Raw genomic sequence first — 27,152 nt, 5'->3', positions numbered from 1 at the left:
TGTGGCCCTCCACTAACTGCCTATGGAGCCTGTGAGTGTGAGTGTGACCCCCCCTCTCCTGCATCTGATGCCCCTGATCCTGCCTGTGCCTGTAGATCAGATACTGCTGTGACCTGTGAAACTCCCACTCCCTCGTCTGGTGCAACTGTATCACGATCTGCAGCTGGACCCCGACCTCTGCCTCTGCCCGCACCCCGACCTCGGCCGCGACGTCCCCCACGACCATAACCTCTCCCTCGCGCTCTGGGGGGGCTCAATATGGGCCTCATCATCAATGTGGGAGATGTCAGTGAGAACTGCATCATGTGTACTCCTGGGCGCGGTCAAAGTAGTCCCCATAAAAGTAGGTGGTAACTGGGTGGGTGGGGTAGCAACATCATGCATGAACCGGGGCGCGGTCGAAGTACTCCCCAGAAAAGTAGGCTGTAATTGGGTGGGTGGGGTAATAACATCATGCATGAAGCGGGGCGGTGACCAATCAGGGTCAGGGTCAGCATGCTGGGTAAGATGTACGTGTGGGGAATATGGAGAAATGTATGGGGTATCATGTGGTGGGGTGACTGAAGTCGAAGGACCTGCTGTGGCTGGCGCTGAACTGGAGGCACTGACGTGGACGGGACTGATGTGTCTGGAGCAGCTGCTGCACTGTGTACACCGTAGTCCCCAAAATGCAGACGATCTACCCGATGGGCATGCTGGATCCCCTTGTACAATAACTCTCTGATCTCTACAAGGGCCTGCAGACCAAGCTGTCCATCACGTCTGAAAATGGCGTCCTCAGCCAAGTGATATGACCTCCCAGCTCGAACCACCTGGAAAAAAAATCAGATATATTAGGCTATAGTTGACTGAAAATAATCAATTATGATATTAACAATTATCGGAGATATAGTACGATACTCACCAATGCCTCGAGAGAAGGCCCAACTCCCTGATATCCGGCCTTGGACAGGTGGTTCGGATTACCGACAAGTAGGTGTGTATGTCACCGATACCACAACATGTAAGGGTCGGGAGAGGGGAGGACCCCATCGCTCCAGTCAGCCTGTACAATAGTGTCGCGACGGGCATCCCACAACTTTATGTATCGCATATGATGCTGACTCCAGTCAGTGCTGGCTCGGCCACGTCTATCCGTCGCATGCAATCGCCACTCGGTGTCACACCGATCCGGCACGGCCTGGACCCGACCAAACTGTCGGAGGACACGATCAGGGAGATGCCACTCAACCACGTCAAAACAAATGAGTGGTACTCTCGCCATCCATATATCCTCACCTAGGCGGCAGTAGTCTGGGAGCGTCTGGAGGACATCAGCATAAGGCTGCCAGATAAACTACAATAACGACAAGTCTATTAAAAATCGCTCATAAACATATACAGTCCATATGACAATTAAAATTTAGGTATTTAAATTTGATACCTCGCCGTCTATCATCCGGTCAAGCTGGTCTCTATACACGACCACTACGTGGGTCGATACGACCTCGTGGCTCATGTCAACCCTCCACCGGCTACCTCGAGGTCCGGCCGGCATCTGCATGTCTCCCTGCCCGATGGGAACCTCACCAGGAGCAACTAGTTGCCGCCTAGACGGGGCAATGCGAATCAATCTCTCCCACGCCCAAATCTGCAATAGTTTGAACGCAATTACAATACTGATATATGCCATACAATATGAATTGACATGTAATAAAATTCTTACTAACCTGTAGCAAGACAAGGGGTCCTCTGATCTAAGTCACACCCACCTGAGTGGCTCGACATAACATCCTATACAAGCACGCCAAAGCCGCGGCGCCCCAGCTGTACTGGCCGATGACGTCAATGTCTCTCAACAGTGGCAAATACATCAACTTGAGCAGGTTCTGTGACTTATCAGGGAGAAGTACCCCCCCCCCAATAAGCCACAGAATATATGCTCGCGCATGCTGCTGTACTAACTCATCTGCAGCATGATCTGGAAAATTGCCCTGAAAATGCTCCGACAGCCACCTCACCCTCACTCTACCTGCCTGTAAGTCTGCAGGTGTAGGTGCTACTCCCAATAGCTCAGCACATAGCGCTATCCACTGCTCCGTCGTCAATGATGGGTCAAGTCCAGTAACTGCTCGCCCATCAATCCGTAGACCGTATAGGACAGATACGTCCTGCAATGTGACGGTGGCCTCACCGGTCGGGAAATGAAATGTATGAGTCTCTGTGCGCCATCTCTCGACGAGAGCAGTAATGAGTGGGTGGTCCAGTCTGATATGGCCTATACGATATACACCATAGAATCCCGCGCGTAGTAGACACTGCAAGACTCTATGGTCCAATGGACGATCCCACAGACCGGAATCTCCCCGTCGGCATGCCACCACGGTGCGTGACTGGTCCTGCATAACAGAATGAGTATTTTAAATTATAGCATTATCAAGGAAATCAAAAACAAAATGCAGTGTATTTTCATTGTACGCGTAAAGTCCAACAAACGTTATTGCATACCGGGTCCTCCCATATACTGTCAGCCCGATGTGGATGACTCAAAAGGGGGACCTCATCAGGTAGATGTGCCATGAAGCCTGTACAGTTGAAAAACAAATACATTTTGAAAAACTGTATTGGTGAGCATGTAATTTAACTATATCAATTAAGCTCAAATTATTATGTACATGACGACTTGGAAAATAAATGTGGTCGATTATTTTAAAAGTATAAATTTGTGTGCCATTAACATGGAAGCAATTAACTAAAATCAGAATTTTGCATATTATGTGCCATTAAATATGATAAGCAATTCAACATAACCTATCGTTATCTATGCTTCGGACTAATATAAAAATCTTTTACAAAGTCATTTTACGATCTCAGTTACATAAGCTGAATAATGACCAATAACATGTGGATAGTTTTTGTATGTCAATATTTACAAACAAAATGGAATGATCATTTTTTTTTCAAAACTTCATTATTGATTTTGGCATATTTGACATAACCTCATTATTGATTTTGACATATTTGACAAAATTCGTTACATTTATGGCATATTCGACAACTTCATTATTGATTTTGTAATTTTTGTTTTGCAATAAAGTAAAAAATTTGTAAATTACGTACATGTAATTCATAAATTCTAAATGTACAAAATGCTTGAATCAGTCGAAATATTAAAATCTTAAAATGAAAGAAGAACTATGTGATTTTAAATAAAATTCTGTAATAAACATTTTCAATGAAGTAGAGAATAAAAACTATGATAGTTGTAAATTTTGTCAAGCAAATAAAACAATTACAATATATAAAGAATTAAACAACAGAAATGATCTATTACAAATAAAAAATGTTCTATTAAATGTATGACCCCGTTTACAAATAATGAATTACAAAAGAAAAGAAAATGATCTATTACAAATAAAGAATTACAAAAAGATCTATTACAATATGTAAGTATTACATAGTCTTCATCGACCAAGTCGCGCCGGACATGTTCGCCTGTCATGACCTGTCTGCTGGCACTCACTGCAACGAGCGGTCAAACGCCTATCTGATATGTCCATCTCATTCGGAATACGAGACATAGATGCACGACCCCGTTTCACTTGTCGCAGACGTAGTACATTAGGCATTAAAGTCCACTGCGGATCAACCCAATAATCTTGATGCGGTATTGGATTGAATTTAGTTTCCCAAACCCTCATGTATACAGGAAGCCTATATACTAGATCAACGTACTCTAATGGATTGTCACCGCATTCAGACATTACAGCGAGCATATGAGAACATGGATAGTGTCGTATCTCATATTTCCCACAACTGCACGTGGGTTGATTCATCCGCACAATTTGTGTATTGCGACCTCGTCCATGGCGAAAAGATGTTTGCACCTCAAATACGCGGCGTGGCCTATAAAAAAATTGTAATAGAAACTAATGAAGTTCATGTTTTTAGGTGTAGTTAAATTGACAACATAATAACAATAATTTAATTTATATTACAAACTAACCTGTCATATGATATCAACTTGAAAGTATTTGCCCTTGCGATGCCATCCTCAATAGTTTTTTGCATCTGTCTAGGGTATTGGAACTCATTTCGTACATCTAGTTCAACTTGGGCTCCCATCTCGTCAAAATATTTTACAAGCCGCCGAAATGTAAATTCAACCATAGCTGAGATAGGTAAGTTCCTTGCACCTTTCAAGACGCTATTGAAGCACTCTGCATCATTGCTAGTCAATACCCCCCAGCGATGTCCACCGTCATACGAAAGGGCCCACTCCTCAGGATTCATCTTGTAAACCCAAGTGATGGCTTCTTGGTCAATAGCCTGTATTTGTTGTAAGTAACCATTACACTTTCGTCGTTGATGAGCACTTCCTGCTTTCCATAGAAGTTGTTTCAGCTTCTTATTTCTGAACGTAGTGTTAAAGTTACTACAAACATGTCGAAGGCAGTGCCGATGATATCCAACAAATTGGAGCGAGGGATTCAACCAATGCCGCCTCACAGCAGCTAAAATACTCTCAGCTCGATCGGATATCAAAGTCACTCCCTGTCGGTCCATGACAATATATTCCTTGATATTTGAAATGAAGAACGACCAAGACTCCAAACTCTCCTTGTCGACAACAGCAAATGCAAGCGGTAGTATTTTGCCATTGGCGGTGACAATCGTTGCTACAAGCAACACACCAGTGTATTTCCCGTATAAGAATGTACCATCTATGGTTATAACAGGCCTACAATGTCTGAATCCATCGATGACGGGTTTAAAAGACCAAAAAACAAAGTGGAAGACGAGCATAATGGTTGTATTTCCGGTATATCTATGCTTCCATTGCATGATGGTGCCAGGATTAGATGTTTGTAATGCATACATGAATTTAGGCAACATCATATATGATTCATCCCAATCTCCGAATACCATTCTAATTGCCTTTGCCCTTGCATGCCACGCCTTTTTGTAATGTCTAGTATAGTTCATGGACTTTTTTATGTCTTCAATGACATTCTTCATGGGCATATCAGGTTCGTTCTGCATACAACAATACCTATGAGTCAGATTATTTTGGTGTGAACACTTTAAATAAACAATGTGTATATAAATGTAAACATTTATTTTGTATACTCACCGCAACTTGTCCCAAAAGATGAGAAGCAATGTAATTGGAGCTAATATTTGTGTGGTCCCTGTTCGTTCGTGGGTATAAACAATGGTGAGGACTCCTATACGGCTTTATTTCAAAAAGCCCATGTCTCTTACTAAGAGATGCACGCAACCACCATCTACAGTCGTGCTTGCAAGCACACACCCAAATGTCTCGCTTGGAGGTTACGACTTTATACTCTCGATTATTTGTGGCATGGTACAATTTCACAGCATGTACGAGTTGCTTCTTATCAACGAAAACCATCCCTTTGTCCAACTCTGGATTTTCAGCATTCCAGATTCGGTTACGGGGAACGACATCGCGGTTACTAATGTCAAAATCACCACCCATGTGAATGTTTTCAAAGAAAGAGATTTCAGGTCTAGGTGGAATGGGGGCATTCTGAATATCAACGGGAGCGTCGACATCATCTTCTTCATCATCATCATCATCTGATCCGCCCAATAAATTTTCTTCATCACACATTTCATTCTCATCATTGTCTAGGGCGACATCAGGACCGTACATGTCACTATCAGCAAACTGCACAAAATTAACCGTTTCAGCCATATTACCAGCAACTTCAACTGGAGTCGTATGATGGCTATAGGTGGGCACATCTTGGGTGTTATTGTGAAATTCAGTCTCGTATCCACCATGTGAACTTGATTCTCCACCATGGCCATGAAATGTCTGTTGTGTGTAGCCAGCTGCATAACATTCATTTGATTCATACATAGGAGACTGAAATGCTGTCGTGTCAACCCCATATGTCAGCAATGTAGTGAACGGATGCGAATCCATCTGTGTTATATTCGGAAGATTCTGTACAACCTCTTTCTGAATGTACACTTCCAAACAATTTGGTGGTTCGAAATTTCCACCGATACTTAAAACGGTGTTCAACGCCTCATCGTCATTTATCGATAATATTTTGTATTTGCTGGTTGCTTGCCACTGGCGATAAGGATATCTACATTTGAAGATCAATCGGACTGTTTCCCCGTAACTTGCGACCTTGGACATAAACATCTCCTCCAAATTGCCAAGTGTGGTGCCAAGTTGCACCATATATATCCCTTTCGGCTCAGCATCATATGACACACCTTCATCGGGATCCCGAATTATGTTTCCCCCCCAGTAAAAGATAATTGGAACAGTTGCCATATACTTGCTTCAACGAAACAATAAATATTAAAATATCAACAATATACATATATCGAATTGTACTTGTACAATAAACATTAAAATTTGCAGAAGCCACAAATAAAAGCAACCCTCTAATTTTTTATCAATTTATATTTTCCAGGGTTGAAGGAACTGTAGAGGTGAAACATTAATTCAATTTGTATTTTGTCAACTATATATTTGTGTCTCAACTTGATTATTACTGTTTATTTTCTCATTTTTTTTCACTTATTTTTATTCGTATAACAGAACAGCTGAGATTTCATCTATACGTGGAGTTATAGATTGTGTCTCATTTACTTCCTATGTGAAGACTCTTATCTTTTCAACGTGAATGTTCTTTGTTGTCATTGCTCTATTGTCTTAATCTAAAAAACACATAACAAGAAGTATACTTGTTGTCTTAATTCTTTCGAATTAGTGGCGAAAAATAAAATAGGTTGAGAGATATTTAGTAGAGGGTGACGCGATTGATTTGGACAATATAAAATACAGGGTGCAAACAGTGAGAGAGATTTTTTTAACCTGGTGATGTAATTGTTCAGATTTATGGAAAATATAAGTTAATTTGATTTGCTCCAACTTGTGCCATTACGAACCTTAATGACAAAGTTATTTCCTATGTGAACTAGTAACCCTCGTCCATTTTGTAGAGGGCATAGAGGCTTTCTTATAAAATTAAAACAACAAACTGATTTTGGATCATTTTGGATCGTTCTGAAAAGTAAGAAAAAAATTAAATTTATTTACTCCTTTTTTTTCTTACACATACAAAAACAAAAAAATAATTACAGAGATAATTTATAATGGCCAAAAATTAGAGATAATTAAATTGAAGTTGGTGGTTAAATGTATGGACTACATTTTGGATAGTTATCCATGTGAATCTATCGGGCCATCCGTACCAATTATTTGGTATTACAAAACACATGCTTACCCATCAAAGTGCCAATTTTTTTTTCCCCTTCTTACGTACGAAATTGCTATGGACTATTAATTAAAATAATTTATTACTCTTTTCATGCATATATGTCTGCACACCTCTATGGACAGAATAATTATGATATTTGCTTCCGCCAACCCCTAATTTTGTAAATCTATTTAAGTGGCCTTCGGTAATCTTAGGATTACTGGCCGATCAGACCTATAGTAGCGGGTTTAGGTCGTGATAGAGTGGTATCAGAGCACGAGTTATACCGTACACATGAGTCCATATAAGCTACAAGATGTCCTAGAAAGAATTAGGGGCATTACATCAGCATGTGTTAGTGTATGTGAAATTATACGACATGTCTGAAACAATTAGACATGAAATGAAATTGAGCATTGTGAAAACTATAAACGAGCTATTTGCCTATGTTTATTAGTGCTCTATTTACCTATAGCAAATGGAGAGAACAAGAAGTGATGATGTGATTGAATCCTTTGATGCCAGAATGGAAAGAATGTTAGAAGCTTTAACCGAGTCCATGAGATAACAACAGAGACAACAACTACCTCTTTCGCCTTCTTCAGTGCAAGTGGAACCGATAATTAATGACATTATCGGGTTGACTCAGAAATTTAACAAGATGAAACCTCTGACTTTTCTAGGTGTTATTGAGCCACTGAAAGTTGAAACCTGGATACTAGAAACTGAAAAATTATTTGAAGTGTTTCCATGTTGGATCATTTTGGATCATTTTGGATCGTTCTGAAAAGTAAGAAAACCTGCTTTTGGATCATTTTGGATCGTTCTGAAAAGTAAGAAAAAAATTAAATTTATTTACTCCTTTTTTTTCTTACACATACAAAAACAAAAAAATAATTACAGAGATAATTTATAATGGCCAAAAATTAGAGATAATTAAATTGAAGTTGGTGGTTAAATGTATGGACTACATTTTGGATAGTTATCCATGTGAATCTATCGGGCCATTCGTACCAATTATTTGGTATTACAAAACACATGCTTACCCATCAAAGTGCCAATTTTTTTTTTTCCCCTTCTTACGTACGAAATTGCTATGGACTATTAATTAAAATAATTTATTACTCTTTTCATGCATATATTGTAACTACTCTAATAATGACTTCTAATTATACAAACATGAATAAACATTATTAAAACATAATGTTTAGATTTTCCTTTTCAATGGTAGTGGACAATTACAAAGTGAAAAAGGCGATAAGTCAGTTCGTTCAATACCCATTTCAAAAACTTTTTCAAATTTTCTTCAATTTTCTCAGAAAATTTTAATTTGTACTAGAATACTATTATATGTATTACAAATTCAGCTCATTAAATTTTTTAATCATATTTTGGCTGCCTGACCCCAAATATAGTGAAATAAACCAAACGAAATTAAACCAATTTTTTTTTTTTAAAAATCAAATAGAGTCAAATTTAAATATTTTGAGAAACCAAAAAAAATATTTCTTTTCAATAAAATAGAGTCAAAATTAAATATTTTGATAAACCAATAAAAATATTTCTTTTTACTAAAATAGAGTCAAAATTAAATATTTTGAGGAACCAATAAAAATATTTCTTTTTAATCAAATAGAGTCAAAATTAAATATTTCAGAGAACATGATCTTTTATTTGAGAGAACATGATCTTTTCATGGAGAGAAAATTAAATATTTTTTTAATCAAATACATTCAAAATTAAATATTTTTTTGTTTAATAATTATATTTTGTAGAAATTAGACATTAACAATTTCTGAACCATAATTTGATTCAAAAAATGTAGACATTTTGATTCACAAGCATAATTTCAAAATTCCAATTTCTGATTTCAAATTTCAAAATATAGACATTTCATAATTCCAATTCAACAATTCTCAATTACATGAATTTCGTAATATGACATTAACAATTACGAATTATATGAATTACAATTTTTACTATTTTTATTCTTAATTAAACAAAATTACTTTTAAAACCATAATTTGAAACCCTAATTTCCTTTTAATTCCTGTTAACAAGCAAAAAAAAAAAAAAAAACTCACAAGCATCATTTCAAAATTCCATTTTCTGATTTCAAATTTCAAAATATACACATTTCATAATTTCAAATCAACAATTCTCAAATACATGAATTTCATAATGTGACATTAACAATTATCAATTATATGAATTTCGGATTTTTTAATCGCAATTCTTAATTAAAAAAAACTACTTTTAAAACCCTAATTTCCTTTTAATTCCTCTTCACAAGCAAAAAAAAAACAATTTCCAATTCAACAAATGTACGTTGGTTTATTCAATATTCAAAATATAGACATTTTGATTCACAAGCATAATTTCAAAATTCTAATTCCTGATTTCAAATTTAAAAATATAAACATTTCGTCATTTCAATTCTCAATTCTTAATTCTCAATTATATGAATTTCATAATATGACATTAACAATTATCAATTATATGAATTGATGATTTACGAATTTCATCATTCCATATTTCAATTCTCAATTCTCAATTCTCATATTTATGATTTATTTAAAAAATTCAAAAAATTAAAAAAATTCCAAACCCAATTTATGATTCAAAAGCATAAAAATTCAAAAGCATTACAACCCTTAATAATGTGAACCCTAAAATGGCATCCTAATTTGAACAATCCTAATAATGTGAACAATCTGATATCGAACCCTAATTTCATCACCACAACCACGCTGACAAAGCATAAACATTCATAACCATATTCAATTCACAAGTAACATCCAAAAATTCAAAAGCAAAAAAATTCCACAAATTCAAAACCATTCGCATTTCTGATTTCCAAACCCTGATTTCTGATTTCAAAAAATTCCAAACCCTAATTTCATAACCACAATGATAAAAACCCTAACACATTTAATAATTCACATGTAAAACCCTAACATTGACAGAAAAATACAACACATTTACAAACACAAAAACTAAATACATAAAATTAGGGTTTAATAATTCATACCACGGAGAGAGAGAGAGAGAGCAGAGACAGAGAGTGAGAGCAGAGACCGAGAGCAGAGAGCGAGAGCGAGCTGAGATGGAGGAGGGTGAGAGATGGAGAGTGAGCTGAGAGCGAGATGGCCGAAAAACCTAAGTCCGAAAAACGAATGCAAATGAGGGGGGCCTTCGTATATATGAGGACGTTAAAAACGCTGATTGAAAAAGTGTTTTCATTTAAGTGAACTCGCTATTAGAAATAACGTTTTTTCTAGCAAATTTTTTTTGTTAAAATCGCTATTAGCAATAGCGTTTTTTTCGCAAAAAAATTGTGTAAAAAGCGCGGTTCTTAACAGCGTTTTCCTTGGGAAAAAAATTAACCCTAGAAGTGCTATTTGTAACAGCGACTTCTTAATCAAAGTCGCTATTTGTAATAGCGATTTTTCTGTTTATCTACTTTTGCGCTCCTAACAGTAAAAGCGCGAATAGTAATGGCACTTTAGCTTAATTTTGGAATTCCGTCAGAAGTTGAACTAGTTTTGGAAATACAATGTAAAAAAGGCTTATATTGGGAAAAGCCTCCAAATTTGAGCTCATTCTCTCTCCTCTCCGCCTAAAACCTCTAACGCTCTCATCCCCTCACTCCTCTCCACCTGAAACCCTCTCATCCCTCGCTCATCCGACTACCTCTCCGACGTGCCATTCCGACTCCATTCGACTACCTCATCTGACTCCACACCGGAAAGTTCTCATACTCTGCTCATTCTCCTTTGACTTGGTGGTCAGCGAGATACTCCTCTCATGCTCCTCTCGTTCGACTACGCTCATCTGACTCCTCTCAGTGCCGGAAACTTGTCATACGCCGGATTACCGACCAATTGAAAACGAATCTCAGGTAAACCCGACATCGCAAAACTAGGGTTTGAAGATTCAAGAAATTAGGGTTTCGTGTTTTTCCTTTTTGCCTGACTCTCTAATGTATTTATGTATATGTGTTTAGTTGTTTGAATGAAGAATTTGATGGAGTTTAATTTATGTCAAAATGTGGTTTGATTTTGTTGTGTGGGTTGTACAGTTAGTTCTTCTGGGGATGTTCAAATTAATTGTGGTGATGATCTTGTAGGGATGTTCATTGCCACACATTTAATTTTTTTTGCTGCTAATTTTTTCCAATGATTTTTGCTGTTACATATTGGTTTGCTGGTGAATTTTTCCCCAAGAATGTTTGCTGCTAAAATCATGTTTTGCTGCTGCATTGTTTGCTAATAATGTTTTTCTGCTACAAATTGGCTCAAGAATTTATTTGCTAAATCTTGTTTTGCTGCTGAAATTTTCCATAACAATGTTTGCTGATAAATGTGGTATTCTTGCTGAATTTGTTTTTGCCTTTGGTTGTATACAAAGTCAAAAACAAACCCAAGTTCTGGGCAGTCCATTTGATACAATGTCTGAAAGTACAATCAAACATGACAACAGCAAGCAAGCACATCTCAGATTATCAGGAAGATATGGAAACTTAACATATGGATTTAAGAAAAAGAAATCTCAAATACTATTTTGTGGAAAACACAAGCAGATCGTTACAAATTAGCCACACTAACCCATTGATTTAAAAATAAAAAAAATAAATAAAGAAAAGGCAGTGGCTGTCATGCACGGACAACCTACACTATGACCAACACAGTGTAGGCTCAGGCCACCACAGCCATCCCACAGGCAGTTAAATTACCATTTTGCTCCTGCAGATCAATTTTGGAAAAAATAAGATTAGGGGCAAATTTGTCATTTCAACCTCAAATGTCATTTCAACCTCAAAAATCTAACCTAACTTCCCGAACATAAAAACTAAAATAGCCTACTAAAATAGCCAAAAAGTCTCTAAAATAGCCGCTTCCTAAACACCCACATATTACATTCTCATTGTTTAGTTGCAGATTAAAAATGGCTTTTTCTTCTACGAACAATAGCAACATTACATTAAAACCAAGAATGTGTGACCGTGGGAGAACAGTTGCAATGTATATTGTACAAACCAATGAGAATGGAAATCATGGGCATTTGTTCTTTGTTTGCCCATCAAAATATATAAGTATGTGTTATGAAGTAAACATTTTCGTATTTGGAAATTATTTGTGTAATCTGACTACATCACTACAAAAGCTTGGAATGCATTAGATCATAAACCAGTTTTGAAGAGAATCAGAATTCACTATTTTCATTAACAAAATTACAAACCATATAAACCATCAACTGCCCACAACATAAATTCCTACAATTGAATGCATCACTACAAAAACCTGGAATGCATTAGATCATAAACTAGTTCTGAAGAGAATCAGAATTTACTATTTTCATTAACAAAATTACAATCTTTCTATGTGGACTTTCATTAAACACCTGGAATGCATTACTACAAAAACATTGGCCACACAACCAATGAAAAACAAAACAAACCCAGGACCATTCCAGACATCTCAAATGCATCACAAAAATCAATAGATTTGCACCTATCGCAAATGCTAAAAAAATCAAAAGAGGAACTTACCTAATCTCCAATGCATGGCGGTAGGGATTTCGAACAGAAGTGGTCGTCATCGGAGAAGATGTTTCACTGTCGTAGCTTACCTAAGTCGGTCGTCGGCGAACACCCAAGTCGGTCGTCGTCGTGGTTGTCGGAGAAGATGTTTTGCTCTGCTCTCTCGTTTCCCGCGCTTTCTCTGTCCTCTCCTTTCTCGTGTTTTGTTTTTAAATTGTTATACGTTTGTTTCTTTTCTTTTAATTTACTAAGCGCGTGACAGCAAAGGCAAATCATACTTTCGAGCCATTCGGGGTAGCTCCAGCAGCTTTGTAAAAACAAAAACAAATTTTAGCACACCAGCCAGTATTCAGCATAGTATAGTCCCCTGCGGAGAAGACTACATACATTTATAACCTTTTTATAAAAGCAACAAAATTTGAGTCTAAACAGTGCATCTAACAAATAGGAAATTATGAAATCACCCTCGTTGAAGATTGTTGGGGAAGCTACAATGACATCGGTTGAGCTGTATGCGGTGCTTCTCCAGCAAGCTCTTCATCAATTCGAGATCTGTGCCACTACAGATTAGGCAGTGTGCTTTTCACCCAAGCTTGTTCCTCAAGTTGTGAGATATTAAGAGGTGTAAATTGTTCAATTTCGTTGCTGCAAATTACTCTCAGGTTTGTCAAAGAAATTGTTCAATTTTTTACAATGAATGTTCGTTTGAGTGTTGTATCTTCCTTTATTCTGCAGTTTGCATTTGGGCTGAACTCTGTGTGCTTTTTTCTTTCACAGACCAGATGCAAATCCATACTATTTGTTATGTAATTTTTTGGTTTGCTATTTCTTTGTCTTCTATGGAGATGTCAATACCTGATTTCTATGCATCTGTATTAGATTGATGTTTGTTAGTGCATGGACAAATTATGCATACCATCTCCTTGACAACATGGCTGACTAAGCCTAACCAAGTTTAGCAAAGCCAAAAATTAATTCAAATTTTGTTTATTTTGTAGGAGAAAGTAGCACACTTTTTGATTCCTTATTAAATTTAGACAAAATTGTCTGCTTTATTCGTGTAAGGAAATTAGTTGGACAAGACATGGTAAGAGTGAAACCGGCACACTCTTTCTGAATACTTGTCAATTGGGCATGCTTGGATCAAGCACAAACTGGGATTTTCCCCCACAACCATGATCCTTTGATCGCCACTTACTGTATCAAGGATCGTTGGTGAAAAGGACCAAACCTTTAGAAGGATAGATGTGAATATGAAAAGAGAGGAAGATGTCTCAAACTCTTATGGATAGATAACAAACTCAAGTAATGAAATAAAAGGCTTTAGGGTGATATTTGATGCCTCTAGAGTGGAGACATATACAACAATTTCTGTATGCAAGTTTCAGAATAATCCTCTTGCATCTTAAAATGTACTAGTTATGTTCACAACATAATCTCTCACAAAACTTCAATATGAACATCTATCTCCCTACTACTTTACATCCGCAATAAGTTTCAAAACTCAAACCAAAATTCAATAAACCCGGGAAAAGTTTAGAATTCTAAAGTTGAAAATCAGATTCAAAACATCTAATCCTAACCCAGATATTTGATTACAGTAAAATTGGATTTGTGGGTGCCCCTGAAATCACCTATTATAGACCAAACCTTCCAGTCTTTGGACCCCAGATTTGTTAAAGAGGAGAGATTACATATGAAGTTGATGAGATATTTGAAGAATTCAACCAGATATCTAAATTCATGTATGCAAACATTTTGTATCCCACAATGAGTCACTTTGATTGTCTTCTACAAATTGAATCTATTCTTTTGTTTGGATTGCATCCATTGTGGATTAGAGGGTTGGTGTGGCTTTTATATTATGCCAAATATCAGCCTCTCTTGCTATATTTTGGAATTGATTAGATTTTACTGCTCATGTGTATTTATCTCCTCCTGAATTAATAAGGGAGACACTTAGGCTGTGTTTGGATAGATTTTCAAACTATAATTCCACCCCTACATTCCAATGCCATGTTTGGATACATTTTTCAAATTATATTTTCACAACAAAAAGAAAACTCTGTGTTAGGCGGGATTTTTTTTTTTTTGAAATTTGGCTAAACTAGTCGTCCGACCGGTCAACTGGAACAGGACAAGTTTTTTTTTTTTTGGTTGCAATTGGCACTTTTTTTTTAAAAAAAAAAAAAAAAATTTAATAAAGCAATATTTTCGGAATTTTTAAATTTTTTTTATGAGCTTTTAATAGATTTTTGAGTTATATGTTTGGTTATGAGTTGTAAGTTTTTGTATCAGATATCATATGTCACATAAAAAATTCCTTACTCAATTCAAAATTCTTTTCAAACTCATAACCAAACAAATTTTCTACACTCGAATCATAATTCCAAAACACACAAACTCAAAATACAACTCTATTCTCAAATCATATTTCCAAAACTCTTCCAAACACTACCTTAATATGACAAAATCAAAAGTCAAGGTTTTTGTTAATTCTAATTTTAGATTTTTTGTTTCTTTATTTCTCTCAAATTGCTTTCGTTTATTTATCGTTGTCTTCATTTTTCAGCATCACTGTCTGATGTTTATCCCTGCATTCAACTTGATATTGTAATGCTCCTCTCATGGCTGCAAATTCTGGTATGTACATGCCTACCTCCACACTTATTTGTCTTGTATGATATCCTAATTTCCATGTTCCTATTTTCTTTTGTATTAATGTGCACTACATGCATACCACATATTTGTCAATATGCCCGAAAAAATGAAGAAAAAAGAAAAATGATATACTTCAGACTGCCTTTACATTCTTTATGTTTCTCTTTATTTGCTTTGCAAAATTCTCCCAACTCAAGGAAACAAAAGCGATTGTTTTACTAAACTGGTTTCTAGATGTTTATGTATGATTGGAAAAGACGTTGCTCTTGTATTAGCTGAACTGGTTTTGGATTAGGAATAATGTATGATATTTTAGACAATACAAATGATCGGTGTAGTATTCCAAACTGCTTTTAACTTGTGGAGAATGTAATTTAGATGTTTGTGTATGATTGTCAACACCTTGTTCAGTTATTCACTGAATGTTTTTTCAATTAGGAATGACGGATATAATTATATTGGAGGTCCATGAAACAAAATCGAATAATATTGACAACACAAGCGGCGGTTGCTAATAATAAATACTAAAGTTGTGGAACTTGAGGGAATCTAATCTAATTTAAATGTTTGTGTCTAACATGAATTCTTAAAATTAAATTCAAATTCAAATCTTAAAAATTGCAGATACTCGAATCAATCTTAAAAAATTCAACTACTCAAATTCTAATCAATTTTAAAACCACATGTAAACTAAATCTAATTTTTAACTATTTTGATTTTCTGAAGTTCACTATGATCTGGCTCGAAGATTCAACAACAAATGAACTGAAAAATGATACAAAGGAGGTGATGTACACAATTTTAGTTCTTTTTTTTTTTTTCTTTTCCCGGAAGCATAAAAACTTCATTTAGGTAAACTAAATCAGGTTTTTAAAAGCCATTTGTTTGCTAAGCTCAAATTATCAAACTTTAAGAGCACTGGATTCTGATAATGTTCCCACGGTTTCTTCAATGACTGAGGAAGAGATAAATGTTCTTCCTGTTCATAAGTACAAAGTTGCTGGCTCCCAAAGGTTAGTTATCAAGTACTACAATAATTCTTAGTATATCTGCTTCAAAGAGTCTCCTTTTCATGCTGTCCGTATCCAAGTAGCAGGATCGATTCTTTTTTTTTCCTTCTTGTTGGATTGAATACGTCCCTCATCATACATACTTTCTGAAATGCAATAGAAAAAATAAAAAGAAAAAATGCACATGCAAATTATTGAATACATCCCTCATCATACGTACTTACTTTGGATTCAATGAATGTGCCATACAATGGAGAGGAGTATTGTTTTTATTCCAACGATCCACGAGAATTTGATGTACCACATTGTAAAATGTAGATTCCTCATCTATTCTTTTCCCTTCATGCATATATATTGTCATCTTCACTTTCTCTATCATCGTGTCCCACATATCATACACTAAGTGAAGGCAAGGTTTGTCCGTATCACAAGCCCTAAGCATGTCATATATAGGACTCGTGAAGGAAAGAATATAATCAATGTAGTCCCACCACACATCATCCAAAATCTTTTCTTTTACAAATTTTGCCTTCCCAACATCATCCTCTCTATAGCAATTCCACTTGTCACTAATTACCATTGCTTGAAGCCCATGTTTTATAAGCTTCAACCTCTTGAGCATCACAATTGTGGAGGCAAATCGTGTTTCGGCAACCGATAGCAACTTCAATGACACAAATTCATTGTACATAGCCAATCGCATCGAGTGATTGGAGATAAAATTTTTAATCATCAAACCATCTCTGGCAATATCACTAATCCAACTACACTCTTCATATGTGACCTCATTCCTCTCAATATTCTTTGCCGCACAAATATTTTTCAAAGCTAGATTTAATGTGTGCACTACACAAGGAGTCCATAGAATATGAGAGAATTGAGCTTCAATGAGTTGTCCAGCTGCCTTACAATTAGGAGCATTATCCGTGATGACTTGAACAACATTACTAGCCCCAACCTCATTAATCACTTCTTTCATCAAATTTGCAATAAAATATTTGTCTTTAGTTTCTCCAGAACAATCAACTGCCTTAATAAACATAGGCCCACTTTCACTCACCGCCATAAAATTAATCAAAGGCCTCCTTTGAAAATCAATCCAACCATCACAAATAATGCTCACCCCTTTTTCCTTCCATGTGCCCCTAATTGGTTGCAACAATCTATCAATATTTGCCCTCTCCCTTTGAAGTAATGTGGTTCGTAACAAATTATAACCGGGAGGCAAATATCCAGGAATATTATGGTTTGCAGCAAATGTGTAAGAGTTAACATAGTAAGGATTTCTTGCGAGATTAAATGGTACCCCCCCGAGTAGAACATCCTAGCAATTTCAAAATGTAATTGCTCTCTATTCTTCATGTTGAATGCTTTCTCAATAGCACTCCCACTCCCAGGCGCACTTCCACTCCCACTCTCACTCCCACTCCCACTCCCACTCCCACTCCCACTCTCACTCCCACTCCCACTTGCACATGTCCTCCTTTTCTTTGATTCATAAGCATAACTACTACCAATTGATACACTAGAAGGGGGTAGTGGTACATTTTTGGGATGAGCATTTTTAATTCTCAATTCAGCAGCATCATTCTCATTTTGCAATTGTGAAAGTTGTTGACTTGTAATTTTCTTACAAGCACCAATTCCCTTTCCTGGAAGTTTTAATAGGTGTGCCCTTGCTCTTGTATATGAACCTTTGAAAGTATTGTTACAAAAATTACATTGTAATTGGCAATTTCCTCTTCCTTCCCCAGGTTTTGCTAATTTAGTTAACATACTTCCACAATGGTTTGTTCTCATCAAAATCATCATCAGGTATATCATTAGAACTACCACCCGTAGTAGCCATTGTTTCAGAATTACAAATTTGTTCCTATAATAAAATTAATAAACACACATTATTATTAAAATTAACAAAACTAATAATATATATATATATTCTGAAATAAGACATATATATAAATATATATATATATTCTGAAAAAAGACATTAACAAAACTAATTAATAAATATATATTTATATTCTGAAAAAAATATATATTCTGAAAAAAGACTTATTAACAAAACTAATTAATAAATATATATATATATATATATATTCTAAAATAAGATATAGAGGGAAAAAAAATATAAAAAGAAAATAGAAAAAAAGAAAAGAAAAAAGACCGAAGCCGAAGAAGAAGGAAGAAGACCAAACAGAGAGAGAGAGAGAGAGGAGACCTCAACAGACACAGAGAGAGAAACATCGACTGGCGAAGACCAGAAGAAGGAAGAAGACCGAAGCTGAGGAAGGAAGAAGAAGGTGTACCTTACGAGCGACGGTCGAGGAGCGACGACGAGCGACGAGCGACGGACGAGCGACCAGGTTCTCTTTCTCCTCTGTTATCTTCGCCTTCTCTCTCTTTTTGTTCTCTGCTAAGCTCTTAGATCGATTTAGGGCAAACAGAAGTTTTTTTTGCTTTTTTACAGATTGACCCCAAAAATATTTTGTAAATTCTGAAATTGACCCTAAAAATGTTTTCTAAATTCTGAAATTGACCCCGTGCGTGTCCGAAAGTGTCCATAACGTGTCCTGGACGTGTCCGGCTTCAGAAAAAAAAAAAAAAAAAATTGGACACTCTAGGGCATGTCGGACACGTGTCCACCGCGTGTCCGACACGTGTCCGACACTGGTACGGAGCCCTCGGAGAGGTGTCCGTGCTTCATAGCAGGAGATGGTGGATTTGAGTAGAAGAGGGTGAGTTTGCATCTTTCTTTTGAAATTGGCGTCAAAATGTAATTTTTGAACTTTTTCCATTTCAAATTTGACGGTAGCGGCTAAATTGATACGATTTCAAAGAGTATAGGGATAAAATTGACATTATTCAAAGTCTAGGGGTGTAATTGATCATTGAGACAAAGTATAGGGGTTAAGAAATTTTCTCTGTGATTTGGATGAACAAATGAGTATGTCCCTCTGATGTTATTCTCTGTCTCCCCTTGGGACATCTCATATTACATGTACATTTCAATTATCGACGCTAACAATGTCGTGACCCTCACGTGCGGAGCATGTGGGGGGTCTAATTCGTATAAAAGAGTAAAAAACACACCCGCTAGTAATTCATGGAACTAAAAAAAATTATATCTTTGCTTGTAGTGGAAGAATAAGAAATTGAGGACCTATGACACAAGACAACAAAAAATGAAGATGTGAGTTAGTGCATGGCAGCTAGTGCATATACTTAATTATGTTCTTTGAAAGGATCACAGGGGCCATGGTGCCCCTAGCCACTCCTTGTGTCCACTGGTGACTTGAGTAATGTAATGAGTAATGTTTATCTCCTTTCTAGTTTGATGGAAATCTTTAATAAGGAATGCCCGGTGTTAGTTTTGGGAGATTTGTTTATGTAATATTCAAAAGTAGATTTTAAAGGGAATGCATAAGTTCTTTCAAAAGCTTACTAATTTAAATAATAAAAAAAAATTATATTTGTTAAAAATAGGAAGCTGAAATTATAGTTCACATTCCCTTTTTCTCAGCTAATACTGAACAAAGCAAACATATAGGACCAATCTAGCAATAGTTCATAAGATATGCAATTTCTATTAGGCTTATTGTTTCTTGGGTAATTCTTTTATTGAATAAACATATTTGCCCGAGTCAAGTTTCCTAATTGAATCTTAGGAGGACATTTTTTTGTTTCCATTCATAGTCATTTGAGTTTGCAAAAGCCAGGAGTACTTTGGCAAGAGAAAGTCCCAAATCACACACCCACCTAACCTTGTACTTATCCACCTTGCTAGTATGTGTGCACACATGCAAGCTAGAATAACCATACAACTCTTGAACAAAAATACTGGGGCTGGTGTGTGTTTGTTTATGTCAAGTGGTACTATGACATTCTTATCTCTAGCATCAACATGGAGACATGGGACAATGGAAAACTTAAAGCACCCATACAAATTTTAAAGCAAATATAAGCTTAGGAAAGCCAGCCATTTAAAAAAAAAAAAATTAAATTAATTTAAAATTAGCTCCCATGGAACACTTTCGTATGTCAAGCCATAATGAACAACCTTCAATTGCGAGAGAGAAAAACTATACCAAAGTGAAGAAGATTACAACAAACATAGCAGCTAAGGAAAAAATTATATGTTCACCTTCAAGAAGGAAACGGGAACAATAGTACCTATCAATTTGTTTTCTTCTTAAAAAGTAACTAGCACTACAATTTATGCCTTTTTTTTTTTTTTTTTTTTTTCTAGAAAGATAGATATAACAAAATATATAAATAAAGCACGATTAGAATGTAGCATACAACATTGACTGCTTGGAGATTTCAAAAAATCCAGAAGGCACATTTCAAAAATAGGCCATATGCTTTCAACGTTCAATGGATACAAAATACAATTTTAAAATGGAATCCAAAAGGCTTTGGCAAAAAATTAAAATAAAAACATTTCTACAACTTACACTAGAATGTTGAATTGGAGCACAAATTCCCATTAGTCCACGTCCAAGATGCTGTATACCATCTTGAAATAATTGGACAATGTTATAAGTCAATTTTTACCCTATGTGCCTTTTCTCTTGCTCTGTTTGCTGGCTACATTATGCTTTTGGTTTGATCATTTTCAGTTAGTTTTGGTCTTTCTTGAATGACTGCTATGGCCTTGGAGTAGCTTCAGAAAGCTTTGCTTTGTTTTTATAAAGAATGTTTACTTGCCATGGTTGTTACTATTTTTAATTTGTTTAGTAAACAATCAAAACCCATTTTTTATTTTAAACACTTATTCTCTGTAGTAAAATTTTCTCTTGCATTATATTGGAGTTCTCATTCACAACTTTTCTTGGAATGTCGAATTTTCCTAGATGACATCATTGTTCTCTAGTGATATTGGATTCCCGTTCACTTGATTCATGTATTTGCTGAAAATTTTTTGTGAGGATTGTTGATCAAAGTAATTTTCAGGCTTTTAAATTCTCTTTGATATGATATTCATAAGTTACCTTCATGGCAGGCATGAACATCTCGATGACCCTAGAAGAACAGAATGGCAAGGATTTCCTTCAGGGACTAGAGCGGCTACTGCTGGTTTGTGTTAGAATAGGAAATAATTGACTGTAATCTTATTTATTCTCTTGATTGATTGCTCAGAATTATGCCTTATGGCACTCCTGTAATTGCTCAGAATTATCAATATAAAAGGGAATGAAAACTCTCTTTTCTCTAGAAGTACGTGGTATCAGAGCCTAAACCCTAGCCCATATCTTTTTCCTGTCTGCCAGCAATTCTTTCTTCCCCAGAAGCCCAGTTGGCCACAATAGCCTCTCACCTAGGCCATCGTCTGTCATCCCACAGTCCATCCAAGCCATCGTCAGTCCACTAGGGGGTCTGTCGGCAGCTTCTCTGGCACCCTAGGGCCTGTCGACAGCCCCTCTGGCTTTCTTGGCTTCTGTCGGCATCTCCTAGGCTGACGTCGACTCTTTCCCAATGTCGACTCTCTCTCGATTGAATAGTCAGTGTGTTCTTCTCTCTCCCTCTTGACTTGTAATGGTTCGTTAGTTACATAAAAAAAAAAAAATGTTTCTTACTTTATGAGTTTTTAGTTATTATTGTGCTTGTCCCTCCACTCTCATCTTCTAGGTTTGTGATTGGCATTGTGGTTGAGGAGTAGTTAGTAGCATCCCATGGCAAACCCTTCTACTATGACTGATACCCTCCACACTGGCCTTAGAATCACCACATCTCTATTTAATGGTCAGAATTATCTAGCATGGTCGCAGAGTTTGACTATTTTCTTGAATAGCAATGGGAAGATGGGATATGTTAATGGGCGGGTTCAGGCACCCTGTATCACCGACTCTCATTATGACTAGTGGGAGATCACTAATCCTCCGATTATGGGCTGGTTAATCCATTCTATGGTTCCGGAGATTGGAGAGGGCTACTTATCTATGGACACTGCTCAGGATATTTGGGAGGCCGTAGCAATTACTTACTCCAAGAAGGGGAACTTTTCAAAGGCTTTTGAGTTATGTCGCTCTATTGAATGGATGGTACAAGGTGAGAAGACTATCCTCTAGTAGTTTATCTTCCTTAGCAATGGGCGGAAGCGGCTTGATCACCTTTAGAATTACAAGCTTGTCTGTCCCACTGATTCTGCTAGTTACCAGAAGTTTGTGGCGCAAAAGCGGGTCTTCAAGTTCTTGGAAGGCTTAAATGTGGAGTATAATCCGGTTCAGAGCAAAGTACTTGGCATGGATGTGCTTCCTGCTCTTCAGGAAACCTTTGTTTTTGTGCAAAATGAGGAGAATCGCCGTTCTGTGATGCTTTCTTCTACTACTACTGATCGCTCGGCCTTGGTTTCCGCACCCTCTCATGATGGCGACTGTGTGACTCGTGGTTCTCCTCCTTCCTTTGAGAAGGATAATCTTTACTGTGACTACTGTCGTCGACCTCGCCACACACGAGAGACTTGTTGGATGTTGCATGACACTCCCTCTGGTGGCCGAGGCGACTGTCCTGGTACTCGAGGGGGTCAGTTTGGTACTTGAGGCCACGGGGCCAATGCACGAGCCCATTTTTCAGACATTATTGAGCAACCATCTTCATCTCCAGTTGTCTCCTCCGCTGTTGATGTTTCGGGGTTATCTGCCTCGGATTTTGAGATTGCTCTTCGCCACTTGCTAGATCGCCGAGCCTCCATTTCTGCTATAGGTGCAGTACCTTCTTCCTTTGCCAATTCAGGTAATTTGGCTTCCTCCCCATGTGCATTGCTATCTCATACGACTGTACCATGGATTATTGATTCCGGTGTTTCCGACCATATGTCTGGCTCCTCTAATTTATTTTTAGAGTATAACCCCTCCTTAGGTCAGGAAAAAGTGCGTATTACTGATGGTACCATTTCCTCTGTGTCAGTAAAATGTTTAATTCATGTCACTTCTTCCTTTCCTTTGTCTTCTGTCCTTCATGTTCTCAATTTTAGTGTTAATCTTTTATCTTTGAGTTGTATCACCCGTTACTTAAATTGTAACGTGACATTTTTTCCTGATCATTGTCTTTTTCAAGACCTTATCACAAGGAAGAGGATTGACGGTGGTAGAGAGAAACATGGGCTCTACATTCTAGATCAGACAGACAAGCTGGCTCATTAATCTATTTAGTTACCATCCACCAAGGAAGACATTTGGCTGTGGCACCGTCATTTAGGACATCCCTTTTTTTTTATTACTTAAGCATTTATTTCCCTCTGTTTTGGAGAAAAATAATGTGTCAGATTTTCAATGCGAGTCTTGTCAACTTGGAAAACAACATAGAGCCTCTTTTGCTCCTTCTATTAATAAAAGTTTAGTTCTCTTTTCTTTGATTCATTCTGATGTATGGGGTCCATCCCGTTTTGTGTCTTTAACTGGTCAAAAATGGTTTGTTACCTTCATAGATGATTGTTCCAGGGCCACTTAGGTCTATTTGATGAAAGATAAAAGTGAGATTTTTTTTGTGTTTCAAAACTTTCATAAAATGGTTTGTACTCAGTTTGGGGCAGTTGTCAAAATTCTACGTTCTGATAATAAGGGGGAATATATTGGCTCTGGTCTTGTCACTTACTTCGCCACACATGGCATTATTCACCAGACTTTATGCACTAATACCCTGAACAAAATGTTGTTGCGGAACGCAAAAATCGACATCTCCTTGATGTTGCCCATTGTCTATCCTTTGAGATACGGGTTCCTCGATCCTATTTGGGGGAAGCGGTTCTCACTGCCGCTTATTTGATTAATCGTCTTTCTACTCAAGTCCTTCAAAAACAAACACCTCTTCAAGTTTTGTTCGGGTCTATCTTTTTTGGGTTCTCCATTGCTCTTAAGATCTTTGGCTGTGTTTGCTTTGTCCATAATCATTCTCCCCTTCGTGGTAAATTGGATCCTAGGTCACTTACGTGTGTTTTTCTGGGTTATTCTGCCACCCAAAAGGGTTGTGTTATCACCCTCCCACTCGCAAATGGTTTGTCTCCATTGATGTCACGTTCTTTGAGTCTCAGCCTTACTTTCCACCTTCCCCGGTATCTCAGTCATCTCTTCATGGGAAGCCTTGGTGTGAAGTGTTTCCCTTCCGCCAGTGGTTGAACAGATAGAGGATGATGAGCCAGCAGTTGTCGAGGACAAGGAAGCAGGCAAAGTTTATATTAGGGACAAGGACAGACAATAAGCCACTTAGATACAAGAGCCTACTCTTCCTCCACTACTGCCAACTTCTTCTCCGGATGAGTGTTCAGAGTCAACCTCATCTCCTAAGAGTCCAGGTAATTCTAATTCTAGTACTTCTATTCTTGATGTTCCTGATCTTGATGTTCCTATTGCTAATAGGAAGGGAGTTATGTCATGTACTCAGCATCCTATTACTAATCATGTCTCTTATTTTAATCTGTCTTCCTCATATAAAGCCTTTCTGTCTAAAGTATCTTCTGTGAGTCTATCTGCCACTTTTCAAGATGCTCTCTCTATTCCTGAATGGAAACATGCCATGATGGAAGAAATGAAAGCTCTTCGCAAAAGTGGTACTTGGGAGTTAGTAGAGTAACAGAGGAAAAAACCAGTTGGGTGTAAGTGGGTGTATACGGTAAAACAGAAAGCAGATGATTCCATAGAACGGTACAAAGCAAGATTAGTTGCTAAAGGCTTCACTCAAATTTATGGAGTAGATTACCATGAGACATTTGCACCGGCTGCTAAGATGAATTCTGTGAGAATCTTACTCTCTCTTGCTGCCAATTTGGATTGGTCACTTCATCAGTTTGATGTGAAGAATGTCTTCCTTCATGGAGACCTAGCAGAAGAGGTCTATATGGATATTCCTCTTGGTTTTGCAAATGCTAAGTCCAAAGGTAAAGTACTCAGGCTCTGAAAGTTGCTTTATGGACTAAAGCAGTTCCCTAGGGCTTAGTTTGAAAGGTTTGCTCAAGCTATGCTGAAATATGGGTTCAAGCAGAGTCAAGCTGAGCACACCTTATTTGTGAAACACTCCTCACAGGGTAAGACCACTACTCTCATTGTTTATGTTGATGATATTGTTTTGACAGGGAATGACGTTGAAGAGATCCCTCAGTTGAAGGAATACTTTGCGAAGGAGTTTGAAATCAAAGACTTGGGTAGTTTGAAGTATTTCTTAGGTATTGAAGTAGCTAGGAGCAAGGATGGCATCTTTTTATGTCAGAGAAAGTATGTGCTTGATTTGCTAAAGGAAACTGGACTGTTTGGAGGTAGACCATGTGATACACTCTAGAACCAGGCTAGAAACTCAGTGAGGATCAAGAGGGAGAGCCAGTGGACAGGGGGAGATACCAGAGACTAGTGGGCAAGCTCATATACTTATTCCACTCACGTCCAGGCATTGCCATTGTCGTGAGCATGGTGAGCCAATTTATGTATGCTCTTAGAACTTCCCACTTAGTGGCAGTTATGAGAATCCTGAGATACCTGAAGTCTTCTCCTGGAAATGGTCTCTATTTCTCAAAACGTGGCCATTTCAGTGTGGAGGCATTTACTGATGCAGATTGGGCAGGATCAGTCACTGACAGACAATCAACTTTTGGATACTGCACATTTGTTGGTGACAACCTAGTTACATGGCAAAGTAAGAAACAGAATGTGATTGCTCGATCAAGTGCTGAGGTAGAATTCAGGGCTATGGCTCAGGGTGTATGTGAGTTACTATGGATTAAACTATTGTTGGGAGACTTGAGAATTCATCAAACTGACGCCATGCGACTATACTGTGACAACAAGGCTGCAATCAACATAGCTCATAATCCAGTTCAGCATGATAGAACTAAGCATGTGGAGATTGATAGGCACTTTATCAAGGAAAAACTTACTAGTGGCACCATATGTATTCCATTTGTGAAGATTGGGGACTAACTAGCTGATGTTCTCACCAAGGGACTAGGAAGCAAATCCTTTCATGGCATTCTCAACAAGCTGGGCATGAGAGATATCTTTGCACCAGTTTGAGGGAGAGTGTTAGAATAGGAAATAATTGATTGTATTCTTATTTATTCTCCGGATTGATTGCTCAGAATTATGCCTTATAGCACTCCTGTAATTGCTCAGAATTATCAATATAAAAGGGAATGAAGTCTAACTCATTCCCCAACTCTTTCTCTTCTCTAAAACTACAGTTTGTAGATCTTGATCCTTTATATCTAGTCTTGCTTTGATCATCTTTAAGAGAAGAGTTCATAGATTTCTCAAAAGCTATTGCTTTAAAAACCTTTTTGAGTACATGTCTCATTCTATAATAATTCCTAACCCTATTGGTTACCTTATATATATAGAAGTAATAATTCATTTCTTTGTTGTATCTAATTATATTTGGTCGTTGACTTTGTAAATCAAACTTTTATTGGCAACATGTAACTAACTACTTAATTAACTTCGTTTATACAGGTGGGTTAACAACATTGGTTGACATGCCTCTTAATAGTTTTCCATCTATAGTTCCCGAAGAAGCTTTTGAACTCAAGGTATGGATGGTTAGCACCATTAGTTTTTCATTTTTTACCATGGAGGCTGCTTAAAGTTAAAGCATGTTTATATCTTTCTGTTTAGCTCTTCAATTTTCATTTTAAAAATCATTATAGTAAGCTTGCAATAATCATCATAAGCCTATCTCAACTCACTTAAACAGAAATTTTGACAAGGAAATTTGGAACAATTAAAA

The 27,152-nt window shown here is 37.1% G+C and overlaps 1 protein-coding gene and 1 long non-coding RNA gene across 13 annotated transcripts in view; one reads left to right on the top strand and one right to left on the bottom strand.

Moving 5' to 3' along the window:
- Positions 1 to 1,154: 1,154 nt before the first annotated feature.
- Positions 1,155 to 1,774, bottom strand: LOC145790527 (uncharacterized). The gene is made up of 3 exons (XR_014329313.1): positions 1,710 to 1,774; positions 1,424 to 1,630; positions 1,155 to 1,336 (listed from the first exon to the last, which is right to left on the bottom strand). It is a non-coding gene; the product is annotated as an uncharacterized LOC145790527 (long non-coding RNA).
- A 9,042-nt stretch (positions 1,775 to 10,816) lies between these two features.
- Positions 10,817 to 27,152, top strand: part of LOC114291768 (allantoinase) — a 32,710-nt gene continuing 16,374 nt past the window's right edge. For 7 of the 12 annotated variants that reach the window (XM_082893314.1, XM_082893298.1, XM_082893309.1 and 4 more), the window contains exons 1-6: positions 10,823 to 11,130; positions 15,344 to 15,414; positions 16,159 to 16,218; positions 16,299 to 16,445; positions 21,448 to 21,521; positions 26,879 to 26,955. In XM_082893314.1, coding sequence (XP_082749440.1) covers positions 16,205 to 16,218; positions 16,299 to 16,445; positions 21,448 to 21,521; positions 26,879 to 26,955 — 312 coding nt within the window. In that variant the 5' untranslated portion in view covers positions 10,823 to 11,130; positions 15,344 to 15,414; positions 16,159 to 16,204. The other 5 variants (XM_082893295.1, XM_082893287.1, XM_082893330.1 and 2 more) reach the window with 4 other exon arrangements.

This window comes from Camellia sinensis, chromosome 1 (assembly GCF_055761805.1).
Source record: "Camellia sinensis isolate YWXY chromosome 1, ASM5576180v1, whole genome shotgun sequence".
Lineage (NCBI taxonomy): Eukaryota > Viridiplantae > Streptophyta > Magnoliopsida > Ericales > Theaceae > Camellia > Camellia sinensis.
This window is presented reverse-complemented; position numbering and strand designations above follow the sequence as displayed.